At 41.5% G+C, this 15,273-nt stretch overlaps 1 protein-coding gene across 1 annotated transcript in view; it reads left to right on the forward strand.

Annotated features, from left to right (window-relative positions):
* Positions 1-15,273, forward strand: part of TMEM131L (transmembrane 131 like) — a 117,874-nt gene that overhangs the window by 40,471 nt on the left and 62,130 nt on the right. The window contains exon 5 of the mRNA XM_063458538.1: positions 3,506-3,629. Within this exon, the coding sequence (XP_063314608.1) occupies positions 3,506-3,629 (124 nt within the window). The remainder of the gene's footprint in view (positions 1-3,505; positions 3,630-15,273) is intronic.

The following is a 15,273-nucleotide window of genomic DNA, read 5'->3' on the forward strand; positions in this document are numbered from 1 at the left end:
ATAAAAATAAAATAAAAGGGAGTTTGAGAGTTCTGCGCAATATCTTAGCTGTTCCTAGAACTGCACTCTTCTGGACAGCGATCTCAGATGTCCCACCTGGAATCTGTTGAAGCCACTCCCCCAACTTGGGAGTCACAGCCCCGAGTGCTCCTATCACAACTGGGACTACAACTGCCTTCACTTTACACATCCTTTCTAGTTCTTCTTCCAGTCTTTGGTATTTCTCGACCTTCTCATGTTCTTTCTACCACATTGTTGGGGTAGACAAGGAACGGAAGACTGCAGTCATGGTGGATGTGGCAATACCGAGAGACTATAACATATATATGTATCCAATTCATAGCTATTGTGCCCCATTGTAAAGAGTCAAACTGCTTTAGAACGGCTTGACTTGCTACCATGTTGTCTGCCAGGTGCCGTTCCCCACATCCATTATAATCTCCCGAATGCCACAAGTTCCTCCTCATGAGGTAAGAACTGCAGTAGAAACCTTGCTGAGTAACTTTCAGCTTGCACAAGACTGTAGTGGAGGCAGGGAGCATAGTGGACCCCAGGTAAGAAGCAATCCTTTATATTACTGGTATGACTCCTTACAATGGTGGGGTGGTGGTGGTGCCAGGACACTGCAGGCACCATAACCACTACAGTGTGCTTGGGAGTGTTCCTTTAATGTTAGCTCTTTTGTAGTACATATCTTACTAGTAAAAGTTCCTTTTTAAACTCTTACAATTTTGCTGCTATCCTAGACAGTGTGTGTGTGTGTGTGGTGCTGGACTCTCCCACATCCCTTGTGGTTTGGTTAATGCAGTTAAATTGTATTTCCTCTGTTGGTTGGCATACATTTTCAGACCGTTCCCATGACAATATTCAGTTTTTTTTTTTTTTTGTCCCAATGCTTAGTTTAGTTTGCTCGTTTGCTCATTATAAGAGGTACTGCCCTCTTCTACTGGGGGAGTGGTACTTTAGTTGTGTGCTCTTTTTGTTGACCCTGGTGATATTTCCTGACTTTACTTACTGTTGTCACTTGACCAAATGAAGCAGGCCAGACTCTCAACTGTCCACTTCATCCCACCATGCCCTCATTTGTACGAATAATGTGGTATGGATGCCAGAAAAAAGTTTGACATGCTCCAGAGGGACTGCACCAAAAATTTCCTTTAACCATTCTAATAAACTGTAGGGATTATGGAGCTTAGAGTGTCCACTTATCAGGTATATCCAACAAATGACTTGTTTATGTAGTTACAGGAACACTTTAGGGTCTGGAGTACAAACGTGTATTCCTGACCCTGTAGTGTTAAAAATTCAGTTTTGGTCTCCGGTCTCACTTAAAAATTGTTAAAACTCCACTTTGTTCTAGTGCTGCGCGAACCTGCCGATGCTGACTCCGCCTCGATCTGCTTTCTTGGCTGACATCGGAATGGATGAACCAATTTAATGCTTTCCCATAGTAAGCATTCTCCTGGCCAGTCAGCATTTCCTCATAAAGATGGATTAAAACAATACATCTCTGAGGAAAGTTCAGGGCCTCCATGCAGAGTGTGGAAACGCTGAACTTCTGTGCTTCACGTTGTGCTTCAGACCCAGGAAGCTCCTTTAATGGCCGTCTGAGTGACTGCCACTGGAGGTGTCGCTAGAAAGCAATGTACCGTATATACTCGAGTATAAGCCGACCCGAATATAAGCCGAGGCCCCTAATTTTACCCAAAAAAACTGGGAAAACTTATTGACTCGAGTATAAGACTAGGGTGGAAAATGCAGCAGCTACTGGTAAATTTCTAAATAAAATTAGATCCTAAAAAAATTATATTAATTTAATATTTATTTACAGTGTGTGTATATAATGAATGCAGTGTGTGTATGTATGCAGTGTGTATATGAATGCTGTGTATGTATGCCGTGTGTGTATGAATGCAGTGTGTATATAATGAATGGAGTGCAGTGCGTGTATATGAGTGTTGTGCGTATATATGAGTGTTGTGTGTGTATATGAGTGCAGTGTGTGTATATGAGTGCAGTGTGTGTATAATGAATGCAGTGCAGTGTGTATGTAATGAATGCAGTGCAGTGTGTATGTAATGAATGCAGTGCAGTGTGTATGTAATGAATGCAGTGCAGTGTGTATATAATGAATGCAGTGTGTATGTAATACGTATGAGTGCAGTGTGTATGAATGCAGTGTGTATATAATGAATGGAGTGCAGTGCGTGTATATGAGTGTTGTGTGTGTGTATATGAGTGCAGTGTGTGTATAATGAATGCAGTGCAGTGTGTATGCAGTGTGTATATAATGAATGCAGTGCAGTGTGTTTATGAGTGCAGTGTGTGAGTGCAGTGTGTATGTATGAATGCAGTGTGTATATAATGAATGGAGTGCAGTGTGTGTATGAGTGCAGTGTGTGAGTGCAGTGTGTATATAATGAATGCAGTGTGTGTATGTGTGTATGTATGAATGCAGTGTGTGTATGTATGAATGCAGTGTGTGTATGAGTGCAGTGTGAATGCAGTGTGTATGTGTGTATGTGTGAATGCAGTGTGTGTATGAGTGCAGTGTGTGTATGAGTGCAGTGTGTGTATGAGTGCAGTGTGTGTATGAGTGCAGTGTGTGTGAGTGCAGTGTGTGTGTGTGTGTGAGTGCAGAGCATTGGTGGGGGTGGGCATTTTATTAATTATTATTATTTATTATTGTAATATATATATTTTTGTAATGTTATTATTTGTTTTATTATTATTATTATTATTATTATTTTTGTTTAATTATTTTTTTAATTTATTTTTTCGTCCCCCCTCCCTGCTTGTTAGCTGGCCAGGGAGGGGGGCTCTCACTCCCTGGTGGTCCAGTGGATGGGCTGTAGGAGGGGGGCTGTCAGGAAGCTGTAACTTACCATCACCGCAGCTCCTGTCAGCTCCCTTCTCTCTCCTCCGTCCGTGCAGCTCCCAGGTCAGCTCCCTCTGCAACTCTCGCGGCCGCGCGGAGCGTTGCCACGGTAACCCGTGGCAACGCTCTGACCCCGCGGCTCTCGCGAGAGTTGCAGAGGAAGCTGACCTGGGAGCTGCACGGACGGAGGAGAGAGAAGGGAGCTGACAGTAGCTGCGGTGAAGGTAAGTTACAGCTTCCTGACAGCCCCCGGTCCTTGTCTGTATTATGGCAATGAAAATTGCCATAATACAGACAACTGACTCGAGTATAAGACGAGTGAGTGTTTTTCAGCACAAAAAATGTGCTGAAAAACTCGTCTTATACTCGAGTATATACGTACATGAAAATGCCTGCAGGGACTGACTATACTCACCAGAACAACTACATTAAGCACTGTACAGAGTTCTAGTCAACACTCTTTGGGGGCAGATTTACTATTGTGTTACAACCTTCTACATGTGCCATTATTTACACCAATATTTCTTAAGTCACATTTTGTTTGCTCCTTTTTAATCAGACTTTGACAGTTGAAAAACAAGAAATACCATGTAATGTTCACGTTTTTTTTTTCTTTGTCTTTTTCAGGTCCGTGGGAGTCCCCAAATCCCAGTCCTTCTGTGCTTTTAACCCAGGTTGGGACACAGTTGTTGAAGTGAATTCTGTGTTTACAAACGGAAGACCTTTCCATGTGTCTACCATACAGAGCAGGGTGAGTGTTGATATCCTCCTGGAAACTATGCATTGGTTCAGTGCCAGACGTTTTTGCTTTTCTTGGCAGTACAATTCTCTGCAGCCAGCTTCCAGATAGACCCCCTTTCCAACATGCCGATACACATCAATCCTCTCAAAGAATAACTTATTATTTACTCTTCAGTCTTCAGCCTTAGTAGGCAACTTGACTCATAAAATAAATAGGATTAGATGGCGGTTTTCATTATTATGGGACTCAAAGAATCGTTTTGCGGCAGAATCATGTTTTGGCTGAATTTGGGTTGATCAGCGATTTGGCTGAAATTTGAGCTGTCTTCTTCAGGATTCAGGGTTAACTATCTGCCTGCTGTAGGCACTGACATCCAGCGGAAAATAGCTAGAAACTTCACACATTAGTACAAGGGAAGGCTTACACATCCACCATACATCACTCGCCATTCCACAAGTGGGGCTATATCTACTAGCCTGTGGCCACGTACTGTAATGAAGGACAAGCGACTGGGCAAATATTGATATCAAGTGGGTGCTTACATTTAAAGAACTGGGTGGACAGATCACTGCCCACCCTCCCAGTGGAGGGCTGTATGCTGGATGGCTGAGAATCATGGGATTTGTTGATCAGCATCATGCATTTAAATATTCAGCCCTTTAAATGTAAGCATGTACATTGACAGTTCTCTGTGTAACTACACAAAGCATGTATATATTCGGCCCTCTCTACGTAACCCACACGCAGCTTATACATAATCAGCCGTCATTATTATGCACTGCATTTGTGTACATTTATATCTGGCCCTCACAAAGTAACCATCAGGAATTTTGATCCTTGAGTCTGTGTCCAATGTCACTATTTCTTGGCATGCTGTTTGTTACAGATCTAGCTGCATAACAGCGTGCCCCTCCTTTTTCTGTAGTATCAAACTGCTGCAAGTGCAAGCTTTTTATAAAAATTGGTAAAGTGGTAGGTTTTTGAGTGCTTTTAGTTGAATGTAGAAGGCAGCTCTAGCAACCCAAACCAGAATCTATTTATTCCTGTCCAAGACAAGGTATACACAATCAGAAGAGGGAGTAACGCCTTAAGATGTTCTCTGGTATTGGTCGTTATGTAATGAGTCACATAAAAACAGTACAATGGTTATATAGTGTAGGATGTCTGAAGGAAAAAAGATGATATACTTACAATATGTAGAAATATCCGTTACCTCTACTTCTGTGTGAACACAAATTGCTATAATACACCCTCCCTTACCCTCCTATTAAAAGGATTTTCACTTGTCAGATATAGTAATAAGGCCATGAGATTTTAAATTGATAGCATATGCATCCACTCCCTGCACTTGCTAGCCAGCGACATAACAATGACTGCATTGAAGAGGCAGCATCCTTACATATGCACAATTTTTTATTTATTTAAAGCCACCATGGAACATTAAAATATTAACTTTCACTTGAAATTCTCATTAGATGTTCAGCTGTCAGTCTATTGTCGGTATCCGCATTGCTGCTTTAATGCATGACCCATCACTGATAGTGACTTCATGATAAATGATTAAGTTTATCCTTTAGTGAGATATGTTTAGTGAATTGGTGAGTAACACAAACATTTTTGGTTTTTAGACCACTTTCCCTGTTAAAATGCCTGCTGAGAAAAAAAGTTTTCCTTCCACCCTCAAAACCTTTTTGGATATAACCTGGATTTGCACAACAAGGGCAGAATATGAAGGAATGTCAGATTATTTTACAAAATCCCATTCATGGTCTATATCAGGGATAGGCAACCTTCGGCACTCAATATGTTGTGGACTACATCCCCCTTAATGCTCTTACACCCATAATGCTGGTAAAGCATCATGGGAGGTGTAGTCCAAAACATCTGGAGTGCCGATGGTTGCATATGCCTGGTCTACACCATAGTACAGAAGCTTGTTTTTTGTTTTTCTTTTTCCTCTCTAAATAACCTCTTCATCTTTGCCAAAAATTGAATAGCTTAGTTCTTCGCTCCCATACCATATCCTTCAACAAGTATAGTTTTCAGAAAGAAATTAAGAATAGTGTTTAGGGAAATGCTTCTGCTATAATTATCCAAATTGAGCAACTGTTTATCATTTTTGGCAGTGCTGACTCTTGGCTCGAAGTGAAATTCCCTACAGAAGGCAGAATGTTATTTTCCTTTAAAGGAATTGTATAGTAAAAGTTTTTTGTTTTATGTACTTTTCAAATATGGTAGTTTGATTTAGACCTGCTTTTAAAGATACTCTGTGTATAGCTATGTAGTCATTGCTGTCCACAGATGAGAAATCTTGGTTTATTCTGTTATAAATAGACCTCTTTTAATAAATGTATTTACATTCAGTATCAGTAGCCTTAAATCAAAACAGATGCTATCCACTAATAGCCCTGCATCCACAGAATATTTAACATTCAACACTTAAGAAACATTTAAGAGTTACTTCAAACCAAAACACAAAGTAAATTGGGGAGGGGGGGGGGAAGCAAAAACCTAGCCCAAGCTCTCACTGCAGTCTGATCTGCCTTTGTTGCTATTACTGGAAAAGTGGTTGGAGTGACCATGAAGACGTGCTGAGGGGGTAGACTAGGGCAAAGGTTAGGGGGAGGAAACGCCATCATTAGACATCTGTCATTCATATGCTGTGTGCGCTGACAACAGACACCTTTTTGCACAGAATTCAAACTGTTTAAGGTGCTTAAAGTAACTTTAAGAGTAAAAGAACATTATCGTGTCAGGAACACAAGCATGTATTCTTGACACTATAGTGGCAAAATCACTGTTTAGGTGGCCAGCCCCCCTTGCCTCCCTTTGAAAAGGGGATTTTAAACACCTTTTCTCCCACGTTGCACCGGTCTCACCCTGGCTTGCCCCGCCTCGCTCTGCCTCTATCTGTCTTGATGATCTACGCCAATGCTTTCCCACTGGAGAGCTTTGGGAGTCTATTGCACATGTGAGGTAAAACGCTGCGCCAGTCATCTCTATGGCGATGTTCTATAGACTTAAATGCTGTACATGCGCATGTGGCGATGTTACCTTTGGGGGTCTTTGCAAATTCTGCAAAGTCTCCAGACTGTGCTGCTTTAACCCACCACTTAAATTTCAAAATATATAGCCTAATTTGGATTGATTTCATATTGATTGTTTTTCATACTACAGTATGATGCTTTTTTACATTATAGGTTAATACTTACGTCGGTTATCTTCAAAACCATATTTGGTAACTATAACCACTGTGTGCTATCAAATAGCCATGTGTGTCAGTACCGTACAGTACTTGCCCATACTCTGCATAGCATATATTTGTATTGAGGCACAATATTTTTTGGGTTATAGAAGAGTCCAAGACACAAATATTACCAACATTTGGTACATTTGTTTTATTTCTTGGTGTGCTTTGTTACCAAACTCACAGTCTTCAGGTGTTAAAACAGTAATGCTTACTCCAGCCATTTTAGCTTTAAAAGTGATTTCTGAGGTAAGTGTTTTTTTTTTTTTTTTATTATTTTTTTTTTATTGTGGATAACCGTATCAATAAGAGAACCTTCAGGGCTGATTTGGCCCAGCCCCGTTCAATAGGAATCTGATTAAATTAGATTGTTGTCATTAGATTATAGTAACGACAAGACAGTTTGAAAGCCACTTAATGCTGTGATCAAATGTAACCCGTCCTTAATCGATATCCTTCTGAAAATGGAATACACAAAGCCATTTCAAAGCTTCGAGCATATAAAAATCATTTTATATTGACAAAATGGAAAACGTTTGGGACAGCACCTCATTCTAACAATGGTATAGGTTATGTCCAAATCTTGCCGGTTGCAAAGTGTAAAATAAAAAAACGCAAAATTGGGATGTTCGGTCTTGCCTCAGTTAAGGTCACACTTTAGAAAGGGATCTGGCAAACATGGCATGCATATTAGCAACTCAGAACTGATTGTTCCTTAACACAAAACCTTCAAGCTTGCTAAAAAGAAAAGTATATTTTGGAACCTTTCTGGAGTTATTGCCCTTTTTCAGTCTGCTAAAAGTAAAATGCATTTTTTTTTTTTTATTTACTTATTTTATTTTTATTTTTTTATTGGAAAGTTCATACTTTTTGAAGCAAAAGAATCCCAATGAAATGAACAACATGCTCCATCATAGGTTTACAGACAACCTGGCATCATTGAAGTTATTGTGAATTCCTCTTCGTTTAGAATTGTTCAGGAGAAATGTATAAAGTAATGCAGCAAAGCTTTTAATTTGAAACTGTGCTAAGTCTATGCAAGACTTGTTGCAGGAAAAGAAAAGTAACCGTTTGAAGTACCTTGACCTAAACTGCATTGAGAAGTCACAGCGTGCATTTAACTCCAGGAAACTGCTTGTGAAGCAATTACTTTTTCACTGGTGACGAAGGTGTTGCCTACAATTTATTTTCCAATAGTTTTTTTTTCTCATATGAATATCATCAAACATCAGAATTTTGTGTTGCTTCATTTGATCTAATGTTATATTTTTGGTTTGACTATCTGCTAACTTTCATTACCAAAAATATGCAACCATGTTGAAAGTTTGGCTGGGACAAATGCTTGATCACAGCACAATTGATTAACTGTGGTGTACTTCAGTCATTTTAGTTCATCTCTGCACAGAGCATTACGAACACTGAAACCCAGTAATCGACACCTGCATCGGCAAACTTGAGTGTGATTTTATCTAGCGTCAAAACATCTGTTTGCAGGGAAATGCGTGAGGTTATGTGAAAAAATGGCAAGGGAAAAATCCAAGGTTATTACTTATAGCCTGCTCATCATTGAGAAATAAAACCGCTGGATGGCTACCAGTCACTCGTAGAAGATTTAACAATCACCTGCTGATGTAACGTTCAAAATGTTAGAGCATTAGGGAGATAAGATATTGAAGAGAAATAAAAAACACATTGTGAAAACCGTATTTGCTGTAAATAAGTCTGTAGATCCCAGGACTTTTTGAGTTTTTCAGCCAATTCTTGTGTCTTGTGTATGCTAAACTAGAGAACTGTCCGTATTCCAAAAATCCTGCACAGCAGAGGTTTATAGAATGCATAGTTAAAGGGATACTAGAGTCACCAGAACCATTGCAGCTTAATGTAGTCATATTGATGTCTATAGCATGTTCCTGAGGGCTCAGGAATGTAGACACTGCCTTATATTGCTGCCTAGTAACACCTCTAGTGCCTGTCACTCAAATAGCCACTCAAGGGACTCCTAGGTTGGGTCCTGCAATCTTTGCAGGACATGCGTTCAGCGGCTCCCCGCTCTGCATGATGATGCTGGATGCGCCCCATAGAGAAGCATTGATTCAATGCATCTTTGAGAAGATACTAGTTGGCCCAGTGTGGTGTTTTGTCACACATGCAGTAGCCATCAAGATGGATGATCTTGGCAAGAAGGCAGGGCAAGCCACGAAGGGACCTGAGAAAACGTAAGTGTAATACCTTTTTACTCCATCCTGGGCGGTGGGGTGACGCCTAAATAGGTAGTCAAGCACTGTAGCATTAGGAATACATGTTTGTCACTGTTTCTTTAAGCAATTATATGCCACTTCAAATAGCATGTGTAAAACAATTTGAGAAGTTAATATCAGGTGACTTGTGACTTCTGTTAACATGGTAAATAGTTTAATATATGAATCTTAATCATAAATTTAAGGAACACTATAGATGTTATAACTATTTATTTTCATTGACTTGGTTACAGTGCCTGAATGTCCCAGGTGCTGTGTCTCCATTCTGTGTTAAACGATTTTTTGGGCAATTTAATACTAAATAACCCACAGTCAGCACCTACTGGATGTATGGCTAAAGCAGAGATTACAGTTCCTTCTAGCCATGCCAATTTATACCAGCTTTGGGCACTGTGATAAGCTAAAAGCACTCCTAGCCAACTGGAACCACCCATTGCTGGTCAGGCTAATGCTTCCTCGTTGGCTCAAACAGCGGGAATGGGCTACTGGACATCCTTGTTTAAAATTAAACCATTGTAAACGGTTTAACGCTCAATTTAAGGATGGTGTCAGGGGAATCCAAGCAGTTAAACCATTTTAGTGGGATGATGCCTTCATATTGCCTACAGTGCCCCTTTAAGCTAAACTTAGGTGTGCTCTTGGAAATATCAAATAAAAATGCAGATTTAAAAAAATAAAATAAATAATAATAAAAAAACAATTCTTTTGGATGTGCCACAACTTTCATGTGCAAACGAACCGGTGTGACTTGCTTTAATTGTGAAGATGGATTGTACATGATAACATATACTGTATATACTCGAGTATAAGCCGACCCGAATATAAGCCGAGGCCCCTAATTTTACCCCAAAAAACTGGGAAAACTTATTGACTCGAGTATAAGACTAGGGTGGGAAATGCAGCAGCTACTGGTAAATTTCTAAATAAAATTAGATCCTAAAAAAATTATATTAATTGAATATTTATTTACAGTGTGTGTATATAATGAATGCAGTGTGTGCGTATGAGTGCAGTGCGTGTATGAGTGCAGTGTGTGTGTGTGTGTGTGTGTATGAGGGCAGTGTGTGTGCGTATATATTAATTGAATATTTATTTCTCAGTGTGTGTATATAATGAGTGCAGTGTGTGTGTGAGTGCAGTGTGTGTGTGAGTGCAGTGTGTGTGTGAGTGCAGTGTGTGTGTGAGTGCAGTGTGTGTGTGAGTGCAGTGTGTGTGTGTGTGAGTGCAGTGTGTGTGTGCTGTGTGTGTGTGTGAGTGCTGTGTGTGTGTGTGAGTGCAGTGTGTGTGTGTGAGTGCAGTGTGTGTGTGTGAGTGCAGTGTGTGTGTGTGAGTGCAGTGTGTGTGTGTGAGTGCAGTGTGTGTATATGAATGAAGTGTGTGTTTGTGTATGTGTTGGTGGGGGTGGGCATTTAATATATTTAATTATTATTTTTTATTTTTTTATATTTTATTTATATATATTATTATTTAATTATTATTTTTTTAAATTTTTTTATATAATTTTTTTGTATTTATTATTATTTTTTTTTTTAATTATATTTTTTTTCGTCCCCCCTCCCTGCTTGATACATGGCAGGGAGGGGGGGCTCCTTCCCTGGTGGTCCAGTGTCATTGGTAGTTCAGTGGGGGGGAGAGTGGGGCCTGGCAGAGCTGTACTTACCTTTCCTGCAGCTCCTGTCAGCTCCCTCCTCCGCGCGGTCTGTGCAGCTCCCTCTGTCAGCTCCCAGAGTAAGTCTCGCGAGAGCCGCGGCTCTCGCGAGACTTACACTGGGAGCTGACCGAGGTGCTGAAGGGACGGCGCGGAGGAGGAGGGAGCTGACAGGAGCTGCAGGAAAGGTAAGTACAGCTCTGCCAGCCCCCCTCTCCCCCTGTCAGTATTATGGCAATGTAAATTGCCATAATACAGACTATGACTCGAGTATAAGCCGAGTTGGGGTTTTTCAGCACAAAAAATGTGCTGAAAAACTCGGCTTATACTCGAGTATATACGGTACTTAAAAGTACAGCAACCTCTTTGTCAAAATTTGGAGATTGTAGAGTAGAAATTGATAACTATTAGGAGCCAAATGTGTGTGCTGGTCAATGGCAGATGTTTTGGTGAACCTAATTTATGACAATGTTTTCATGTGGGTGAAAATAAATATTAAGTTGGCTATAAATAAATGTAGCTACTAAAGTACATTTTCTTATGCATTTATGAATGCCATATTTAATTAGTGTAACTCTTATGTTATGGGACTGGTAGCATATTTCGATTTCTAGTGTGTTCTATCAGTTTAACTTGGTACAGCTAGTACTCTAAGCATGAGAGATGTAAGGCCCATCAGCATGGCTGTGCAGCTCTTAAAATAATTTTTACTTTCTTTTCCATTGTTTTACTTTTTAAGAAGGATAAGAAAAACAAAATCTATGTTAAAAAGTTGTTTCCCCAACTTAACTTTTAAAACTATTCCATTTAAAAAAAAAAAAATTAAATAAAAAAAAAAAAAAAATGCAAAAATATCAGTGGGAAGACCATTAATGAGTAGTGATGTCGCGAACATGAAATTTGCTGTTCACGAACTTTAAAACCCACAGGGACTCTTTCTGGCCACAATAGTGATGGGCCCCCACCCACCTGAGCTGTGGGTGGGGGCCCTAAACAAGAATAAGGGGGGGACCTAAAGTCCTCCCCCCGGCCCCCACCCCTGAGCGGCGGGTGGGGGCCCTAAATACCAATAGGGGGGGACCTATTGTCCTCACCCCCGGCCCCCTCCCCTGAGTGGCGGGTGGGGCCCCTAAATACCAATAGGGGGAGGACCTATTTTCCTCCCCCCCGGCCCCCACCCCTGAGTGACGGGTGGGGGCCCTAAATACCAATTGGGGGGGGGGGACCTAATGTCCTCCCCCTGGCCCCCACCCATGAGCGGCGGGTGGGGCCCTAAATACCAATAGGGGGGGACCTAATGTCCTCCCCCCGGCCCCCACCCCTGAGCGGCAGGTGGGGGCCCTAAATACCAGTAGGGGTGGGGCCTATTGTCCTCGCCCCCACCCCTGAGCGGCGGGTGGGGGCCCTAAATACCAATAGGGGTGGGGGACCTAATGTCCTCCCCCCCGGCCCCCACCCCTGAGCGGCGGGTGGGGGCCCTAAAAAAATTTACCCCCCCCCAAAAAAAATGGTCCCCCTACCTACCCCCCTCACCCTAAAAATAATGAGGGGGAGTCAATAAAGCTAAAAACCTGTAAATAAATAAAAATAAACTTACCATTAGATGTCTTCTTTTTTCTAACATCTTCTTTCTTCAGCCCCCAAAAAGGCCAAATAAAAAGCCAATATAACCGTCGCACTTTGAAAAAAAAAAAGAAAAAAAAAACGAGCGCAAAAAAAATTAATCCTTCTTCACCCTTCGAGGGCACGCCACGTACTGAGCTCCTCAGGGCGGGTCAAGGCTTATAAAGCCTTGCCACGCCCTGCAATTAGGCTTAGATTCCACAGAACTTTCCCACGCTGTGTAAAATGGCACAGAGCATTCTGATTGGGTGGCTTTAAATCCACTCAATCAGAGTGCTCTGTGTCATCTAATGGTAAGTTTATTTTTATTTATTTACAGGTTTTTAGCTTTATTGACTCCCCCCTCATTATTTTTAGGGTGAGGGTAGGTAGGGGTAGGTAGGGGTGAGGGTAGGTAGGGGGACACTTTTTTTTTAGGGCCCCCCCACCCGCCGCTCAGGGGTGGGGGCCGGGGGGGAGGACAATAGGTCCCCCCCCTATTGGTATTTAGGGCCCCTACCCGCCGCTCATGGGTGGGGGCCGGGGGGGAGGACAATAGGTCCCCCCCATTGGTATTTAGGGCCCCCACTTGCCGCTCAGGGGTGGGGGCCAGGGGGGAGGACAATAGGTCCCCTCCCCCTATTGGTATTTAGGGCCCCCACCCGCCATTCAGGGGTGGGGGCCAGGGGGGAGGACAATGGGTCCCCCCCTATTGGTATTTAGGGCCCCCACCCGCCGCTCAGGGGCGGGGGCCGGGGGGTGGGTATTTAGGGCCCCCACCCGCCGCTGAGGGGTGAGGGCCGGGGGGAGGACAATAGGTCCGGTCCCCCCCCTAATTGGTATTTAGGGCCCCCACAATAAGTCCTCCCCCTTATTTTTACTTTAGGGCCCCCACCTGCTAAGGGAGGGGGGACCCTTTTTTTTATTTTTTATTTTTTTTTTAACAGTGAGCAGCCACAGGCTCATATTGCGAGTAGGGGCACAATTTACTAATACTAACTAATTTTTACTTAGTATTAGTAAATTTGGCTGAAAGACCACAAAAAAAAATAGGGGGCGGACCGAACATCGCATATGTTCGCCGTCTGTGGCGAACGCGAACACGCTATGTTCGCCGGGAACTATTCGCCAGCGACCCGTTCGGGACATCACTATTATTGAGTAATAGTTTTTGGGTTTTTTTTTTTTTTGGTGAGAGTGCATTTATAAATATATTAAAAGATGAGGTCAGGTAGCATTAGTCACTATTTAGGTGCTGCCAGGGTGGAAAAAAAAACCTCATGTTTTCTATTTTGACACAACGATATCCTTGAATAAGCTCTGCCTTTTAGGCTGAGATCAATTATCTCAACCTATCCAATGCAGCATTGGGAGGATAGTGCACATGCGTAGAAAACCACAGCGCCCTCCCCCACAAGTGCCACTAGTGGCTGTCGTATTGAAACCACATGTTTTAACAGATGTCGCTGAAGGTTTGCACCGTGTTCCATATTTGTGGGAATATGTAACTTTTTGACCACAGGTATGTTTCCTGTGGTATTTTTCTTTTAATTATAGAAATGTCACCTAGAAGATCACTGGTAGGAAAAACTGCTCTTTGAAACATTTCATGTGCTTTTTTTATTTTTTGTGTGTTATACAAGTTTTAACGAACCATTAAAAAGTCCTTCCTTTGCCAAGTCTGAACACATGGTATCCCTATAATGTTTTTTTTTTTTGTTTTTTTTTTTAAAAACCTGTTATCTGCCTTCTCTATGTATTTGTCTCAAGAATGGCAAATAAGGTCAGTAACAGAGTTCTGCACGCAATGTTCTTATAATCCACTGGTAGAACATTGCCTTGCTTGTTTTGTAATCTCTAATTCACTGCAGATGTGGCTCTAATGCTATGAAGATTCTGAGGATTAAAATGAAATATAAGCTATAGGAATATTTCTTGGCTAACTCGTTGCATAGCTGTCAAAATATGTAGACTTGTGTATGTATGACATGAGCATACGAGGAAGTACATTTTATTTACTTGATTCTCTAGAAAAAAATATATTTTTGGTCCACTTTACCAGAACTAGTTATCTAGTTTTGAAAATCACATAATGCCCAATATGCTACTTATATATGTAAATGGCCTCGCACTTACTTGAAAATTAGAGAAATCTCAGTGTAACCTTCCTGCTAAAATATTGTTATAAATATATACATAAATGAATGCTCTTTTTCTAGCAGGAAGAATACATAAATACTACACTAAATATAGTATTCTACAGAGAAGACCTCCATCTTGGACACTGGCAAAATGTATTTACCGTATAAGCCGAGTTTTTCAGCACATTTTTTGTGCTGAAAAACCGGAACTCGGCTTATACTCGAGTCATTAGTCTGTATTATGGCAATTTGCATTGCCATAATACAGACTGAGGGAGAGGGGGCTGGCAGAGATCTTACTTACCGTCCTGCAGCTCCTGTCAGCTCTCTCCGCGCCGTCCGTTCAGCACCTCGGTCAGCTCCCAGTGTAAATCTCGCGAGACTTACAGTGTGAGCTGACAGAGGGAGCTGCACAGACCGCGCGGAGGAGGAGAGAGCTGACAGGAGCTGCAGGAGAGGTAAGTAACATCTCTGCAGCCCCCACAGCCCCCCCCACTAAACTACCAACCCCACTGGACCACCAGGGAAGGAGCCCCCCTCCCTGGCCAGCTAGCATGCAGGGAGGGGGGACGAAACAAAAATAAATTAATAATAAAATAATAATAAAAAATAACATGACAAATAATAAATAATAATAAAAAAATATGAAAATAATAAAAAAAAATAAGTAAATAAAAAAAATAATGAAAAAAAAATATTAAAATAATGTAAAAAAAATAATAATAAAATTGCCCACCCCCCCAAGGCTCTGCAACAC

Source organism: Pelobates fuscus, chromosome 6, assembly GCF_036172605.1.
Source record: "Pelobates fuscus isolate aPelFus1 chromosome 6, aPelFus1.pri, whole genome shotgun sequence".
NCBI lineage: Eukaryota > Metazoa > Chordata > Amphibia > Anura > Pelobatidae > Pelobates > Pelobates fuscus.